This window comes from Dendrobates tinctorius, unplaced genomic scaffold (assembly GCF_039654945.1).
Source record: "Dendrobates tinctorius isolate UK_male_01 unplaced genomic scaffold, ASM3965494v1 ptg000060l, whole genome shotgun sequence".
In the NCBI taxonomy this organism is placed as follows: Eukaryota; Metazoa; Chordata; class Amphibia; order Anura; family Dendrobatidae; genus Dendrobates; species Dendrobates tinctorius.
Window position 1 is genome coordinate 16,170,230 of NW_027361728.1, and position 16,801 is coordinate 16,187,030.

The following is a 16,801-nucleotide window of genomic DNA, read 5'->3' on the forward strand; positions in this document are numbered from 1 at the left end:
GCACGCGTGACCACTCTGAAATATGGGATTTAAATGGAAACGCCATAAGATTCCCTATAATGAGGCAGATGGAGGCACTTTGGATGCCACCTGACCTGTGATCCGGCAGTTTCCGCTTTTTGTTTTTAGCAGGAGTGCCTAAAAGTGCAGTCAGCCACAGTTTTGTGCACTTCTGATAAGGACAACGCTGAAAAGAGGCCAGAGAAACTCTGCTGCCTCATTAGTGATTGGTTGCTTCGGGGGTTTCATCTGAATCGCCTCATTCAGAGATTTATAAGGAAGCCCCAAAGTGCTCAGCTTAAAGCAGTGAATAAACCTGATCACAAACGTTATGTAAAATGTTCCTAATAAAGGCTTCAACTCAATCCACAAAAAAAAGCCCCAACTCAGGTCCATCATCTTTCAATGGAAATATATAGGGCTTCCACATAACTGGTAGTACAGAAGCTCTTGAAAAGGGAAATGCCTCTGTAGTGCCAGCATAGAGATGCCAGCGTACTAACCGCCACGGCCTCCAAAAGTGTCCCTAGCCAATAGCTGGATGACACTATTTAAGGCACCTCCTCCAATTTGGGGCCAAAACATTTTTGTGGTTAAAATACGATTTTTTTTTTTTATTTTCACCGCTCAATGTTATAAACTTCTGTGAAGCAGAACTAGTGATCTTGTTTGCAAAATGGAGTAATTTGTAGGGGTTCCATTGTTCAGGCACATTAGGTGCTCTCCAAACGCGACATGGCATCCACTCTCGATTCCAGCTACTCTTGTGTTCAAAAAGTCAAACAGTGCTTCCATGTAGTTTATCCCGATATGGGGTATCAGCATACTCCTTGCAGAACAAATTTTGGGGTACATTTTCTCGTTATCCTTGTAAAAATAAAAAATGTGGGGCTAAAGTAAAATTTTTGTGGAAAAAAAATTTAAAATGTTCATTTTTTTTTCCTTGTACATTGCTTTAATTCCTGTGAAGCACACTTGAAGAGTTAATGAAAATCTCAAATGTGGTTTTGCAGAACTTTGAGAGGTTCCGTTTTTAGAATGGTGTCACTTTTGGGTATTTTCTTTCATATAAGCCCCCCCATAGTCACTTCAAATGTTATGTGATCCCTAAATAAATGGTTTTGTAAATTTTGTAGGAAAAATGAGAAATTGCTGGTCAACTTGTACCCCTTCTAACTTTCTAACAAAAAAAAAAAAAAAATGTTTAACCCCTTTCTGACATCCGACGTACTATCCCGTCCACGGTACCCGGGCCCGTATGACCGTGGACGGGATAGTACGTCGAGCCCTTTAATGCGATACTGCGACTTACGTCGCGGTGATCGCATTAAAATTCCAACGCCATCTCACCTTATAGAAGATGGCGTCGGTCTCCCGGGCTGCGATCCCGCCCCCCCGGCATCCAGAGTGAAGTGATTGGCTGTTCAATTCTGAACAGCCAATCGCAGCGTTTCTCATTGTTTCAGCCAATCAGCTTGGCTGAAACAATGATGTCCTAGGCTAGGATGGGAGTACCGGATGTACTCGATCCTAGAGCCGGTGCCTGGCAACGCAAGGCACAGGCAAAAAGCCCCCGCATTGGCGCGATCGCCGATCTAATCGTTCGCGCCAATCGCAGCAATGTGACTGCTCTGTGACCTGCCCCTGACCTGTCTGCAGGGGTCCTCACTCTAGCTGAGGATTCCTGCAGAGGTCGGACGCAGCAAGAGCTCCTGTGCTAGGTATTGTGGTGCCACAACTTGTAGCATCACAATCCCTGCAGAAAAGAAAGAAAAAACCGCCAACCGTAAGTGTTCCTGATCCCCTGCCCAATCTATCTTCACCCCCCATCCCCCTCTTTTTACCCCCCTCCACTCCCCTTTTGCGCATCTGTGCGCAGCCGCCGAGCATTGATCGGTGACGCAGTTCACCGATCAACACTCGTGCTAGCTTTTTTTTTTCCTTAGCCCCCTTTGTGCCACCTCCGTACACACATCCCGCAGTTGCAAAACTTGGATAAGTGACACACGTCACTTATCAAAGCTTGTGCCTGCCGGATTTCATTTTTTTCACCCCCTTTGTGCCACCTAACTACAACCCTAACTGATCCCTGCCCAATCTCTCTTCATCCACCCTAATCCCCCATCCCTATTTTTACCCCCCTCCACCCCACTTTTGCGCCGCCTCCATGCGCAGCCGCCGAGCGTTGATCGGTGACGCAGTTAACCGATCAACACTCGTGCTCGCTTTTTTTTCTTTAGCCCCCTTTGCGCCACCTCCGCACACAAATCCCGCAGCCGCAAAACTTGGATAAGTGACACGTCACTTAAAGCTTGTGCCTGCCATTTTTCATTTTTTTCACCCCCCTTTGTGCCACCTAACTACAACCCTAACTGTTGATCCCTGCCCAATCTCTCTTCATCCACCCCAATCCCCCATCCCTTTTTGTACCCCCCTCCACCCACCTTTGCGCAGCTGCCGAGCGTTGATTGGTGATGCAGTTCATCGAGCAACACTCGTGCTCCCTTTTTTCTCAGCCCCCTTAGCGACAACTCCGCACACACATCCCCCAGCTGCCAAACTTTGATAAGTGACACAGTTCACTTATCAGTTTGTGCCTGCAGTTTTTTTTTTTTCACCCCCCCCTTGCGCCACCCCGTGCGCACATCCAGCAGCCTAATTTTGATAAGTGACACTTATCAGCTAGGGCCTGCTGTTTTAGACTATTTCCACAGCTTTTTCTTTACAGAAAGTTTACACCAATCACTCCCCCCCCCACACACGTACGCATACAGTTTTCAATAAAGTGTACACCCAAGCACCATATTTACACAAAAATGTCATCAAATTCATCCCAACAGCGCTATTCAATGGAGGAGGCATATGCTATACTTGCCTCCGCCTCAGCACGGATGGCAATCCCACTTTTCTTTATTTTTCAGATTCTTCATCCTCTTCCCCCTCCTTATCTTCCTCCTCGGGTCCTGCAGAACCACCACGCAGATGCTCCAGGACAGATGAGGCAGCGCCCACCATGCCCGCAGCTGACCCAGTGCTCCCCGTATGGACCTCGCCCAAAAAAAATTACGAGCCACTGATTCCTGATTTTGTGGCAGAATCAGGAATCAAGTTTGACACCACCGGCCTCACAGAAATTGACTTTTTCAAAGTCTTTTTCTCTGAGGATTTTGTTAACCTCATGGTGGAGCAAACTAATTTGTATGCTCGTCAATTTTTGGAGCAAAACCCGAGTTCATCAATTTCAAACCTGTCTCCTGTAGCCGCAGTTGAAATTACGCAGTTTTGCGGCCTGGTCCTCCATATGGGGATACTGAAGAAGCCGGAAATTCAGCAATATTGGAGTGTTGATATTTTATACAACACTCCAGTGTTCCGAATGGTCATGGCCCGGATGCGTTTTGAGGCGATCCACAAGTTTCTGCATTATACTGATAATGCAGTGTCCCGCACGAGATGACCCCAACTTTGACCATCTTTTCAAAGTTCGACCGGTCATCGAACACTTCAGCAAAAAGTTTGCTTAAGTGTACGTGCCCCAAAGGGACATCTGCGTGGATGAGTCCTTGGTTCACTTCAAGGGAAGGCTGCAATTCCATCAATACCTGCCCAGTAAGAGGGCCAGGTAAGGAATCAAACTCTATAAGCTGTGAGAGAGTACCTCAGGGTACATCCACAGGTTGAGAGTTTACAAAGGGAATGACACCCGGATTGAACCCCGAGTGTGCTCCTTTCCTGGGAGTGAGTGGGAATATTGTGTGGGATTTGGTGCACCCACTGCTGGATAAAGGTTATCACCTCTACACTGATAACTTTTATACCAGCATCCCACTCTACAAATCCCTCTGAGCGACGTACTCTGATCCCTCTGAGCCTGCGGTACTGTCCGCAAAAATCAGACGCCTCCTGAAGACGCTACTTGGGCAGATGCTCCGAAAAGGTGAGAGCAGAGCCCAATGTAGCGACCACCTGCTGGTGGTCAAGTACAAGAACGAGATGTCCATCTCTTGACCACCATACACGGCGATGGCAGTACCCTCTGCACTGAACGGGGTACCTCTACACAGGTCCGCAAACAGACATCTGTAGTGGGGTACAACAAAAACATGGGGGGGGGCGTTGATCTCTCCGATCAACTCCTCCAACCGTACAATGCATTGAGGAAGGCCAAGGTGTGGTATAAAAAGCTGGCCGTGCACATCGTCCAAATGGCAATGCTCAACGCATTCCTGCTGTCACAATGTGCATGCCCCAGCGATACATCGTACCTTCAGTTCCAGGAGGTAGTTATTAAGGCCCTGATGTTTGGCGCTCAGGAAGGAGCGGGCCCCAGTACTTCTGGAACTGAAGGTGCTCGTATTGTACCAGGTCAGCGTTTTCCGGGGGTGGTCCCGCCAACCCCAAGAAAAGGTAAGCCGCAAAAAAGGTGTCGAGTGTGTTACAAAAAAGGAATACGCAGGGACACCACTTATCAATGAGACACCTGCCCCGAAAAACCTGGCCTGTGTATGAAGGATTGCTTCAAATTGTACCACACCTCCATGCACTACTAATTTACATTAGATTAGTTGGGGGCACATCTAGATTTGTTCTTTGGGGGGGGGGGGGGTCTAGTATCCAAAATGATGTCACATGTGGGTTTTTTTCCTGTTTAGGCACATCAGGGGCTCTGCAAACGGAAAATGACGCCAGCAGACCATCAAAGTCTGCATTCCAAAACGACACTACTTCCCTTTCGAGCCCCGACGTGTGCCTAAACCGTTTTTTCCCACATGTGGGGTACCAGAGTACTCAGGACAAATTGGACAACGACTTTTGGGGTCCAATTTCTCCTGTTACTCTTGGGAAAGTCTTAGTTACTCACCGGTTAACGGTATTTTTCGGAGTCCATGACAGCACCACCTGAGAGAGGGGATCCGCCCTTTAGGAACAGGAAACCTACAGATACAAAAAGGGTGGCACCTCTCCCACGCATCAGTTGGATTACAGAGCACAAGAGGACTTTCAAGGTTAATGCATGGTTTATGTACAGTATTCTTTACAATTATAAACTTTTATCACCAGTGAGCATATACAAGAGAAAGACGTGCACACCCAAATTAAACTAAAGGGAGGGAATATACGGGTGCTGTCATGGACTCCGAAAAATACCGTTAACCGGTGAGTAACTAAGACTTTATTCGGTCGTCCATGACAGCACCACCTGAGAGATTTACAGAGAGTAATATCAGCTTTAGGGAGGGACTACAGCCTGCAGCACCCTTATACCAAAAGAGAGGTCTGTGGAAGCACCCAGGTCTAGCCTATAATGACTATAAAAGGTGCTCGGAGAGGACCAAGTAGCCGCCTTACATATCTGGTCAATGGAGACTTCTGATCTTTCGGCCCATGAGGTCGCCATGGCCCTGGTGGAATGCTCCCTCAGCTTCCTGGGTGGCGACCTGCCCTTTGAGGTGTATGCTATTGAAATCGCCTCTCTAATCCATCTGGCTAGTGTATTTTTCGATGCCCTACAACCTTTCCTGGGGCCTTGATGAGAGATAAATAGGGCATTATCTTTCTTCCAGGGATCGGTGACTGTCAGATATTCTATGAGGTCTCTTAACATCCAGGGTGTGTAGTTTCTTTTCCTTCTCGTTAGTTGGATTAGGGAGGAAGGATGGGAGAACTATTTCCCGTGTCCTATGGAAACTAGAAACTACCTTAGGCAAGTACGCTGGATCAGGTCTAAGTATTACCCTATCCTCTTTGAACTGTAAATAAGGAGGACGCCTAGATAATGCCTGGATATCGCTTATTCTGCGGGCTGATGTTAGAGCTACCAGGAAGGCTACTTTGAGGGACAGGTTTTTTTAGGGAAGCCGATGAGATAGGTTCGAATGGGGTTTCCGTCATAGCAGTGAGGACTAGGTTCAAGTCCCACGGCATAAATCTATCCTTCACTATTGGCCTGGATCTACCTGCCGCCTTAATGAACCTGCTTACCCAATAATTACCAGCGATGTTGCAGCTAAAAAGGGCCCCCAAGGCTGACACTTGTACTTTAAGGGTACTGGTAGAAAGCCCCATGTCCAGACCTCTTTGTAGGAACTCTAATATCTGAATTATAGGTGCTGAATCCCCAGCGACTACTCCTGAGTTTTGAAGGAATTTTTTCCAAATTCTAACAAATTTTCGTGGTAATGATTTTTCTACTCTTAAGTAGGGTGTTAATTAGGTCTGAGGAGAAGCCCTTCTCTTCTAATAATGACCGTTCAAACTCCACGCCGTCAGATGTAGGCCAGCCACCTGAGGATGGAAGACTGGGCCCTGGGACAGGAGATCCGGGATGTCCGGCAGAACCCAAGGATCGGACACCGACATGGTCCTGAGGCATGAGAACCATGCTCTCCTGGGCCAAAATGGAGCGATAACTATAACCCTCGCTCTGTCTTTCCTGATTTTCCTCATCACCAGGGGTAGAAGAGATAGGGGAGGGAAGGCGTAGGCTAGTCTGAAGTCCCACTTTATCAGGAAGGCATCTACCGCCAGAGGATTCTCTCTGGGATTTAGGGAGCAGAATTGTTTCAATTTCCTGTTGTCTCTGGTGGCGAAGAGGTCTACTTCTGGATATCCCCACTTCTGTACAATCAGATTGAATATGGAGGTGTTTAGGGACCATTCCCCTTGCTTTAGCTGATTGCGGCTTAAAAAGTCTGCCGTGATGTTGTCTCTTCCTTTTTTATGCAGCGCTGTTAAAGATAGAAAGTATTGCTCTGCTAGTTGGAACAACCGCTCTGCTACAATCATCAGGGGTCTGGAACGGGTCCCGCCTTGGTGATTGATATATGCCACGGTGACCTGATTGTCGGAGAACACTCGCACGTGATGGCCCTGTAGATACACAAGGAGCTTTTTAGCTGCCTGCTCTACTGCTGTCAATTCTTTTAGGTTAGACGACATTCCTAACTGATGATGTTGCCATTGGTCCTGGACTAGTATTTCACCCATATGAGCTCCCCAACCGGAAGGACTAGCATCCGTGGTGACTATGCGGGTTACGTTATACTCCCAGGGCACCCCTTTAGACAAATTATCCTTGTCTAACCACCACTCTAGGGACTCCCTTGTGTTACGGGACAAGGTTAGCTGTCCCTCCAAGTAACCCCCAAGGACTTTTTGATGTAATAAGACCTCGCTCTGTAGTTTCCTTGCATGAAACTGGGCCCACTGGACTGCCGGGATACAGGCCGAGAGAGAGCCTAGAAAGGACATGGCTTTCCTGAGGGACATGGTGGGGTTATTGGAGGCGTTCAGGACCTGATAATGGAGGCGAACAAGCTTCTCCGGAGGCAGACGGCATTCCTGTTTCTCAGAATCTAGGGTTAGGCCCAAGAATTGTTGGACTCTCATTGGTTGCAACCAAGTTTTTTTGACGTTCAGCAATCATCCTAACCGTTCTAGGGCAGACATTGCCTTTTGTAGCTGTTGTAAACAATGATTCGCCGTTTTGCCTACAATAAGAAAATCGTCCAGGTAGGGGATCACCAGAATGTCTGATTCACGTAGATGGGCCATGACCTCCGCTATTACTTTAGTAAATACTCGGGGAGCGACTGCCACTCCAAAGGGGGGAGGGCCGCATATTGGAAATGTCGAATTGACCCATCCAACTGAACCGCCACTCTGAGAAACCGCTGATGGCCTGCATGGATGGGTATATGGTAGTATGCGTCTTTTAAATCTAACACCACCATAAAGCAGTTTTGGAACAGCAATTTTATTGTAGATTTAATTGTTTCCATTTTAAACGGACGTATGACCAGAAACTTGTTGAGGGCCTTAAGGTTTATTATCGTCCTAAAGGAGCTGTCTGGTTTGCGGACCAGGAACAGAGGGGAGTAGAATCCCTTCCCCCATTCTCCCTCTGGAACCTCTATTAGGACTTTCTTGGCGCACAGGTCATGAACCTCGGCCTCCAGGGCAGCTTGTTCTGAAGTAGAAGACCTGAGTGGGGTGATTTTAAATTGATCAAGGGGAACCCTAGAAAACTCTAGTCGTAGTCCCACGGCTATTATCCCCAATATCCAGCTGCTATTAGAGATCAGAGACCAGGATGGGTAGAAGGCAGCTAGTCTCCCTCCTACCGGGGTAACTAGTCATTGGGGCGGCTTTTTCGTATCCCGAGCTGGACCTTCCTGGTGCCTCCCTCCAAACATGAATCCTGTACCTTTCCTTTTTTTCTCATCCCATCTGCCCTGATCTCTGGACGGCCTTCTCCGGAAAAAACCTTTCCTAGTAAAGGGACGTCTGTAAGAGGGGTTCGGGAGACTGGGAAATTTCTTTTTGTCATCTCCAGCTTTTTCTAATAATTCGTCCAAGACGGGGCCGAATAGGTACTCCTGTGCTGAGAGTTCCCGTTTTTTGTCCGCTACCCCCATGGTGGACCGTATTGCTTTCACTAATCTGTCCATCTGATCTAAGGGGAAGCAGAACCGGCTAGAGTCTTCATCCGAGGAAGACGACGAGGAGGCCGAGGAGTCCGAGGAGTTGTCACCTTTCCTAGGGGTGACTGAGGCCTCCGAGCCTGAACCACTAGCCTCTCTTCTCCTAGAAGGTTCACCTTGAGGTAAGACTTTCATTTCTGCCCTGATCATCTCTCTCAGGCTTGAAGTGAAGTCAGGTGTCTCTTCCGCTACCTGCATAAACGGGGGAGAGTATAAGGGCCTGACAATCTACCCCTGGACTCCCTGTCTTTATTAACCCCTACCGTCTGTCGTATGCATGGCTGACATAATTTTTTAGGGTGGCCATCTGGTAGGGGGGGAACTACAGAGGGCACATTCCCTGTGCTTGTTTTCCCGTAGCTTTCTTCCCCTGCAAAAAAACATAAGGGAACACTGCATCAGGGTACATTCACGGAGATCTCTTACCCATGCAGATGAAGCAGGTACCGGATCACGGAGGGAGGCAGGGGGATCCTTTAGCCTGGAACTTTCGCGGCTTTGGTCGCTTGTTCGTCTCTGCTTCTTCTGCTGGCCACTCGTATGCGGTTTTGTCGTGGCCTGTTTTTGCGGGCGCTCCTGCGCCTCGTCCTGCTGGTCTATGGGGGCTTCCGTCGTATCCATCGCTGGGGCCTTCGGAAGCACCCCAGCAGCGTCCCCATATGCCTTATATGGCCTCTTGGTGTCCGGGTCAGCAGGTATCTGGCCATAGCACCACCCACCCGGGATCCTCTCGCGCACTCCCTCCCCCATGCTCCCCCCCCCCCCCCCCGCCTTACCCAGGCCGCCGCGCGACCCCCGGACAGGCGTACACCCGCGGCGCGCATCGGAGGCCGGCACCCGACTTCCAGTATCGGCGTTTTCGCCTCCGCCCCGTCACTTCCGCTGCTCACCAGAGCCTTGCGGGAGCGCGCGCGAAGGAGCCGGCGTGGCGCCCCTGCTCGGAATGCCTCCTAGCCCCCGCGCACGCCGCCATGACCGCCGCCAGGGGCCAGCATCGACCGGGAGGACCGGACCCGGGGGAGCGCAGCAGGAAACCCGGGGCATACATACCAGGTGCTGGCGTTCCGGAGACGGTATCCACCGGACCCCTGCTCCACCTGCTTCGTCCACTGCCGTGGTGACCTACCCGGCCCCACCGTGGCGCTTCCAGGGACCCCGCACTGACCGAGGTAGGAGACCCCCTCGCTACCTGGGTCGGTCAGCCGGCCTGGGCATTTATGACGACTCCATGACGGACGATCTGTAGAGTCCTGTCCTCTAGGAACAGGAAACCAACTGATGCGTGGGAGAGGTGCCACCCTTTTTGTATCTGTAGGTTTCCTGTTCCTAAATGGCGGATTCCCTCTCTCAGGTGGTGCTCTCATGGACGACCGAATAAAATTAAAAATTGGGGACTAAATGATCATTTATGTGGGAACAAAACAGTATTTTATATTTTCACGCCCGGGCATTATAATCTTTAGTGAAACACTTGGGGGTTCAAAGTGCTCACCACACATCTGGATAAGTTCCTTAGGGGGTCTAGTTTCCAAAATGGGGTCACTTATGGGGGGGGGGGGTTCTACTGTTTAGGAACATCAAGGGCTCTGCTAAGGGAACATGACGCCCACAGACCATTCCATCAAAGTCTGCTTTCCAAAACGTCATTACTTCCCTTTCGAGCCCTGACGTGTGCCCAAACAGTAGTTTTCTCCCACATGCGGGGTATCAGCGTACTCAGGACAAATTAGACAACGACTTTTGGGGTCCAATTTCTCCTGTTACTCTTGGGAAAATTAAAAATTGGGGACTAAATGATCATTTATGTGGGAACAAAACAGGATTTTATATATTTTCACGCCCGGGCATTATAATCTTTAGAGAAACACTTGGGGGTTCAAAGTGCTCACCACACATCTAGATAAGTTCCTTAGGGGGTCTAGTTTCCAAAATGGGGTCACTTGTGGGGGGTTTCCACTGTTTAGGCACATCAGACACTCGTCAAACGCAACATGGCGTCCAATCTCAATTCCAGCTAATTTTAGGCTGAAGTCAAACTGGCTCCGTCCCTTCGGAGCCCTGCCATGTGCCCAAACAGTGGTTTCCCCCACATATTGGGTATCAGCGTACTCAGGACAAATTGGACAACAACATTTGGGGTCCAATTTCTCCTGTTACCCTTGGGCAAACAAAATATTGGGGACTAAATGATCATGTTTGTGGAAAAAAAATATGATTTTTTATTTTCATGCCCGGGCGTTATAAACTTCTGTGAAACCTTTGGGGGTTCAAAGTGCTCACCACACATCTAGATAAGTTCCTTAGGGGGTCTAGTTTCCAAAATGGGGTCACTTGTGGGGGGTTTCCACTGTTTAGGCACATCAGACGCTCGTCAAACGCAACATGGCGTCCGATCTCAATTCCAGCTAATTTTAGGTTGAAAAAGTCAAACGGGGCTCCTTCCCTTCTGAGCCCTGCCATGTGCCCAAACAGTGGTCCCCCCCACATATTGGGTATCAGCGTACTCAGGACAAATTGGACAACAACTTTTGGGGTCCAATTTCTCCTGTTACCTTTGGGAAAATAAAAAAATTGTTGCTAAAATATTTTTGTGACTAAAAAGTTAAATGTTCATTTTTTCCTTCCATGTTGCTTCTGCTCCTGTGAAGCACCTGAAGGGTTAATAACGTTCTTGAATGTAGTTTTGAGTAGCTTCAGGGGTGCAGTTTTTAGAATGGTGTCACTTTTGGGTATTTTCTGCCATATAGACCCCTCAAAGTGACTTCAAATGTGAGGTGGTCCCTAAAAAAATGGTTTTGTAAAAAAATGTTGTTTCCCAAATTGTGCTGATGTAAAGTAGACATGTGGGAAATTTTATTTAGTAACTATTTTGTGTCACATATTTCTCTGTTTTAAGGGCATAAGAATTCAAAGTTTGAAAAAAATTTGCAAAATTTTCGCCACATTTCTGTTTTTTTTTCATAAATAAACGCAAGTTCTAGCAAAAAAATTTTACCACTAAAGTGAAGTACAATATGTCAAGAGAAAAACAATCTTAGAATCGCCTAGATCCGTTGAAGCATTCCAGAGTTATAACCTCATAAAGGGACAGTGGTCAGAATTGTAAAAATTGGCTCGGTCATGAACATGCAAACCAGCCTTGGGGGTAAAGGGGTTAAAAACTGATACATATGGAAAGTAGACATTATCTATTAAAGGGAAGGTGACATCAAAAAAATTCTCAGCAATTGAAAAAATGTAATTAATGTTTTGTTTAAATTTTCTTAAAAAAATTATCATTTGTTTTCAATTTTAGTAAACATGAAAAATAATTTTAGGTTTGGTATTTCACCAAATTTCTGATATTTTCACAAATAAACAAGTTATGTCACAAATTTTATCACTATCTTGAAGTACGTCGTCACGGAAAAAAAATCTCAGAATCACTGGGATACGTTGAAGCGTTCCAAAGTCATTACCGCATAAAATATGACTGGTCAGACTTGTAAAATGTGGCCTTTTCATGAAGGTGAAAACTGGCTTGGGGCCGAACGGGTTAAGCAGATTTCCCCTATCCTCATTAGTGGCCAAAATGTGGACCTCACTCTCACATCTATATTTTGTAAATGCTGAGGGCAGCTATAACAAGACAACACTGTTTAGTGATTTTTTTTTTTTTTTCCCTAGATTGATCCAAAACAGACCGTCCTGGCATATGTAATCAATATCATTACTGAACGTGTTGGAAAATAGAACTAGTCTAAGGCCGGATCACACTACCGTGTGTGATGCGAGAAACTCGCACGAGTCTCTCGCTTCAACACCCGGCGCTGCCGCCGGCACTCAAGACCAGAGCTGCGGCTGCATAGAAATACATGCAGCCGCAGCTCCGGTCCTGTTGATGCGAGAGACTCGTGCGAGTTTCTCGTATCACACACGGTAGTGTGATCCCAGCCTTACCGGTAATTTGGTTTCTGGTAACCTTAAACGACAGCAGCATCTGAGGAGGTCTCCACACCCTAATAGGGAACAGGAAACAAAAGAGGTTAAATACCTCTCCCCTTCCTACAACCACCAGTGTTTTTCCAGGCACACTAGCATGAATATTTATCACCAGAGTGCAGTAAAAGGGTACTAGGTGTAAGACCTAGATCAAGCCCCTTTTGAAGAAATCCAAAACCTGAGCAATGTTAGGATGAAATGGATCAGGAATATTCGGAGAACACCAGGAAGAGAATTTCTTACTAACCTTGCCATAAATGGAGTTAGTCACTGGCTTCCTACTCTTCTGGGGAATTTGTATCACTTCATCTGAAAGCCCTTTAGCCCTTAGGATTCTGGCTTCAGTAGCCAGGCCGCAAGGTTCAACCTGTGAAGGTGCGGGTGTAACAGGGGACCCTGGTGAAGGTGGTTGTCTTTCTGGGCTAGGAGTAGCGGACCTTCCTGGGCCATGTCCATCTAAGCGCTGTACCAACTTCTTCCAGGCCACATGGGAGTGATTAGAATCATGGTGACATGATCGGACCGTATCTAATGTAACTTCCTTGCCAGAATCGGGAACGGTGGGAAGGCATAGGCCAGGTTGAACCTCAAAGGGTGAGAAAACGCGTCTATTCCCAATGCCCCGTCTGTGGGATCCAGGAAGAACAAAGTCTTCACCTTCACGTTCTGGCCATTGCAAACAGATCCACATCCGGAATCCCCCATCTTGTCACATGGTATTGAAAAGATTGCTTGATCGAGGCACCTCTCCCCCCGAATGAATATCCTTTCTGCTGAGGAAGTCCGCCTCAACATTGGCGGACCCCTTCAGATGGACTGCTGTAATGGATAGATGTTTCTCTGCCAAAGAAAATTTCTTGCACTGATCGATTTCAGCCTGACATACTTGGTGTCTCCCTGGTGACAGAGGTAGGTAACTGTGGTCATGCTGTTGAAAAAATACGTATATGACGACCTTGGCCAAGGGCAGATGCAGCTCTCAATGCCTCCTCTTACTGCTTTCAGTTATCTGAGGTTTGAGGAACTGGATCTGATGTCTGGGTTTTCTCTACCACAGCACCCCAGCCCCTCTGACTGGCATCCGAAATTAGTATTTTCAGGGGAAGCTGATCCCAGCTGACCCCTCGCTGGAGGTTCGGGAGTTTAGCCACCACACAAGGGAAGACTTCATATGACCAGAAAGGAGAACTCTCCTGGTCAGAGAATTTTGATGCCTGTCCCATGACGAGAGAACAGGAGTCTGGAGGAATAGTGTATGGGCTTGAGCCCAGGACACTGCCTGGATGAATGATGTCAGCAATCCCAGGAGAGACATTGAGTTCCTCAGGGTAGGAGCCCTCTGAACTAGAAAATTCTTTGAAAAAGATTTCAGTTGATGATCTCTGGGCAAGAGAGGATTCCCAAGAATTTCTTCCTTGGTGAAGGATGAAGACCTGACTTCTCCAGATCCATATTTGGGATCCAGCCCAGGGATTCCAGAATTTCCAAGGTCTATGTCACATAGATTTAGACGTGGGATAGATGGTGCAACGATGAGGAAGTCATCTAAATCCGGAATGATGCAAATTCTCTGACAAATGAAGATTACTGCTTCTGTCAATCTTGTTGAATACCTGCGGTGCTGATGAAATGCCGAACGGGAGGACATTGAATTGGTAATGGCTGACCCGGTGACCATAGGAAACTGCGAATCTGAGGAACCTCCGATGATCTGGGTGGATTGGCACATGGTAATAGGCATCCTTCAGATCTATTGTAGCCATCACCCAATCCTGTCCATTGAGTGGGATTGCTGATTTGATCGATTCCATCTTGAACAGTCTGTATGTGATCACTTGATTCAGGGGTTTTAGATTTATGGAAATTTTTTGCTTCCCTGAAGGCTTCTCGACAAGGAAGAGGCAAGAATAGTGGTTCCCACCTTTCTCTTGTATGAGTCCCCGAGAGATCACCTTTGCTTGAAGCAGACCTTGAAGACCTAACAGTAAGGAGTCTTGGAAGGTGTAGAGATTGTAGTGAGGTGAACCTTGGGCACTGTGGGAGAAAACTCTTGAACTCTAGTTTCAATCCATCTCGAATGGTACGGAGAACCCACTGGTTTGTGGAGATTGATTGCCACTGAGTGAGGAAGCATGAGAGTCGACCGCAGACAGGGGAGCAGTTATTGCTTGTCAGGAGTTTGCTGGTGGTGGGGGACAAGGATTTTTGCCCTTTCCACCTTTTGGATAGCTCCGGCCTGACTTACCTTTCCCTTTGGGGACCCTGGCCGCACATCACTGCCCCGCTTTACCCCCCCGAGAAGGCGCAGGAGGGGCGGGAAAGGTCCCGAGTCTCATGTGGGCCATGGAGATGGGAGCAGCACATGGAGGAGAGCGGAGCCCCCAACCTCAGCTGCCCAGCACTGCGTAAACCTGGGTGCTCCAGATTGCTGGCCACGGCAGCACCATCAGGATACCTCTTCATTCCCTATAGGGGACAGGAAAAACACTAGTGGTTGTAGGAAGGGGAGGAGTACTTAACCTCTGAGTTTCCGGTCTCCTGTTAGGGCGGGGGAGACATCCTCCGATGCTGCTGTCGTGGAAGGTTACTAGAGAAATGTTATATTTTACAGTTCTTGTTGGAATTAGTCAAAACCATGGGCATCAAAAGAAAAAACAGTGAAAAATAATTACGGTACTTTTAAAATCTGTCCTAAATGTATTAAATGTATTATCTAGTTTATCATGTTGTCCAATTACAACCACACTTTAAAAGATTGCTAAAAGTCACAGAACTGTATCTGAAAAACCTTCTTAAAGAACAGATTTTTACACTGTCCAAAAGAATAGAAGCTTCAAAAGCATATTTTAAACAAAAGGTTTATAAAAATAAAATTCCAACAATTGAGACTCATCCATGAAATCCAAGAGACTACATTAGTTGTTCCGAGTCATCTGTTGCATTACAACTGCAAAAAGACTGAGCATTTGTAAGTATTCATCAGCTCCATCAGCCAAACACTTGTCCACTTCCTGTAAAAGAAAACCAAAAAACAAATCTATTAAGAATTCACAATGTACATTACAGTTTGTTATTTTTCACAATGAATATGTTCGATGTGTTTTCAAAGGATAGAACACAAACCAGTTATGTCTATGGGACAGTTTACAGGTCAGTGTTTTACTTTTTTCATCTGCAGGGCCTACACACACAAAAAAAAAAAAAAAAACGACATCACAGACTTCAAATTCACTCACACAAATCTTTCAGACTCTGGAAATCACAGCATTCAGCAACAGTCCATGTGATGTGGTGTCCGTTTTGGTGAAAATATGTTCTTTTGATTGCCCGTTATTGCATTTCAATACAATGTTGCGGCGACCAAAAAACGTAATTCTGGTGTTTTGACTTTTTTCCCTCGCTACGCCGTTGAGCGATCGGGTTAATCTTTTTTTTATTGATAGATTGGACGATTCTGAACGCGGCTATACCAAACATGTGTATGTTTGATTTTTTTATTGTTTTATTTTGAAAGGGGAGAAAGGCAGGTGGATTTGAACCTTTATATTTTTATTTATACTTTTAAAAACTTTTTTTTTTTTTTTTTTTTTTTTTTTTACACACTTTTGGTATGCTTCAATAGTCTCCATGGGAGGCTAGAATCTGCCATAATCCAATCAGCTCTGCTACATAGAGGCGATGATCAGTTTGCCTCTATGTGGTAGAATAACTCACTTGTTATGAGCGCCGACCACTGACAACCATAGAGGTCTACAGGAGAACTCCAGTTGTCATGTCAGCACACCGGTGACCCGCGATCACGTGATGCGGGTCACCAGTGGGAAGATTTACGGCGCAATTGCCTAGAAGCGCTTGTTAAATGCAGCTGTCAGCGTTTGACAGCAGCATTTAACGGGATAATAACCGCGGGTGGATCGCGATTCCACCGGCGGCTATTCCGGCCACATGTCAGCTGTTCAAAACAGCTGACATGTCCAAGGAAAGATGTGGACTCACCGCCGGAGACCACATCAAAGGGAGGGAGTCTGATATCAGTGTACTATTACACGCCCGAAGTCGGAAAGGGGTTAAAGAACGTTACTCTATGTGCTTTCATGTGTGTGATTTCAATGCAGGATTTATTGCCAGAACTAGATTGGCACAAAACACTGTATCAAGACATGTGTACGTGTGAAAGCACATTTTAAATTCACCTTAGCCATTCTTCTCACAGATTAATGTACATACACAGGCTGAAAACCTTATTTATACATCCCATACAAAGCCTCTACATTTAGTGCTCAGTAAACAAGACTAAAAGCATTCAATGTTTGGAGCACAATAAAATTCAAAGTGCA

At 46.8% G+C, this 16,801-nt stretch overlaps 1 protein-coding gene across 1 annotated transcript in view; it reads right to left on the reverse strand.

Moving 5' to 3' along the window:
* Window positions 1-15,306: 15,306 nt before the first annotated feature.
* Window positions 15,307-16,801, reverse strand: part of RFC4 (replication factor C subunit 4) — a 69,242-nt gene continuing 67,747 nt past the window's right edge. Inside the window, exon 10 of the mRNA XM_073578747.1 lies at window positions 15,307-15,475. Coding sequence (XP_073434848.1) covers window positions 15,380-15,475 — 96 coding nt within the window. The 3' untranslated portion in view covers window positions 15,307-15,379. The remainder of the gene's footprint in view (window positions 15,476-16,801) is intronic.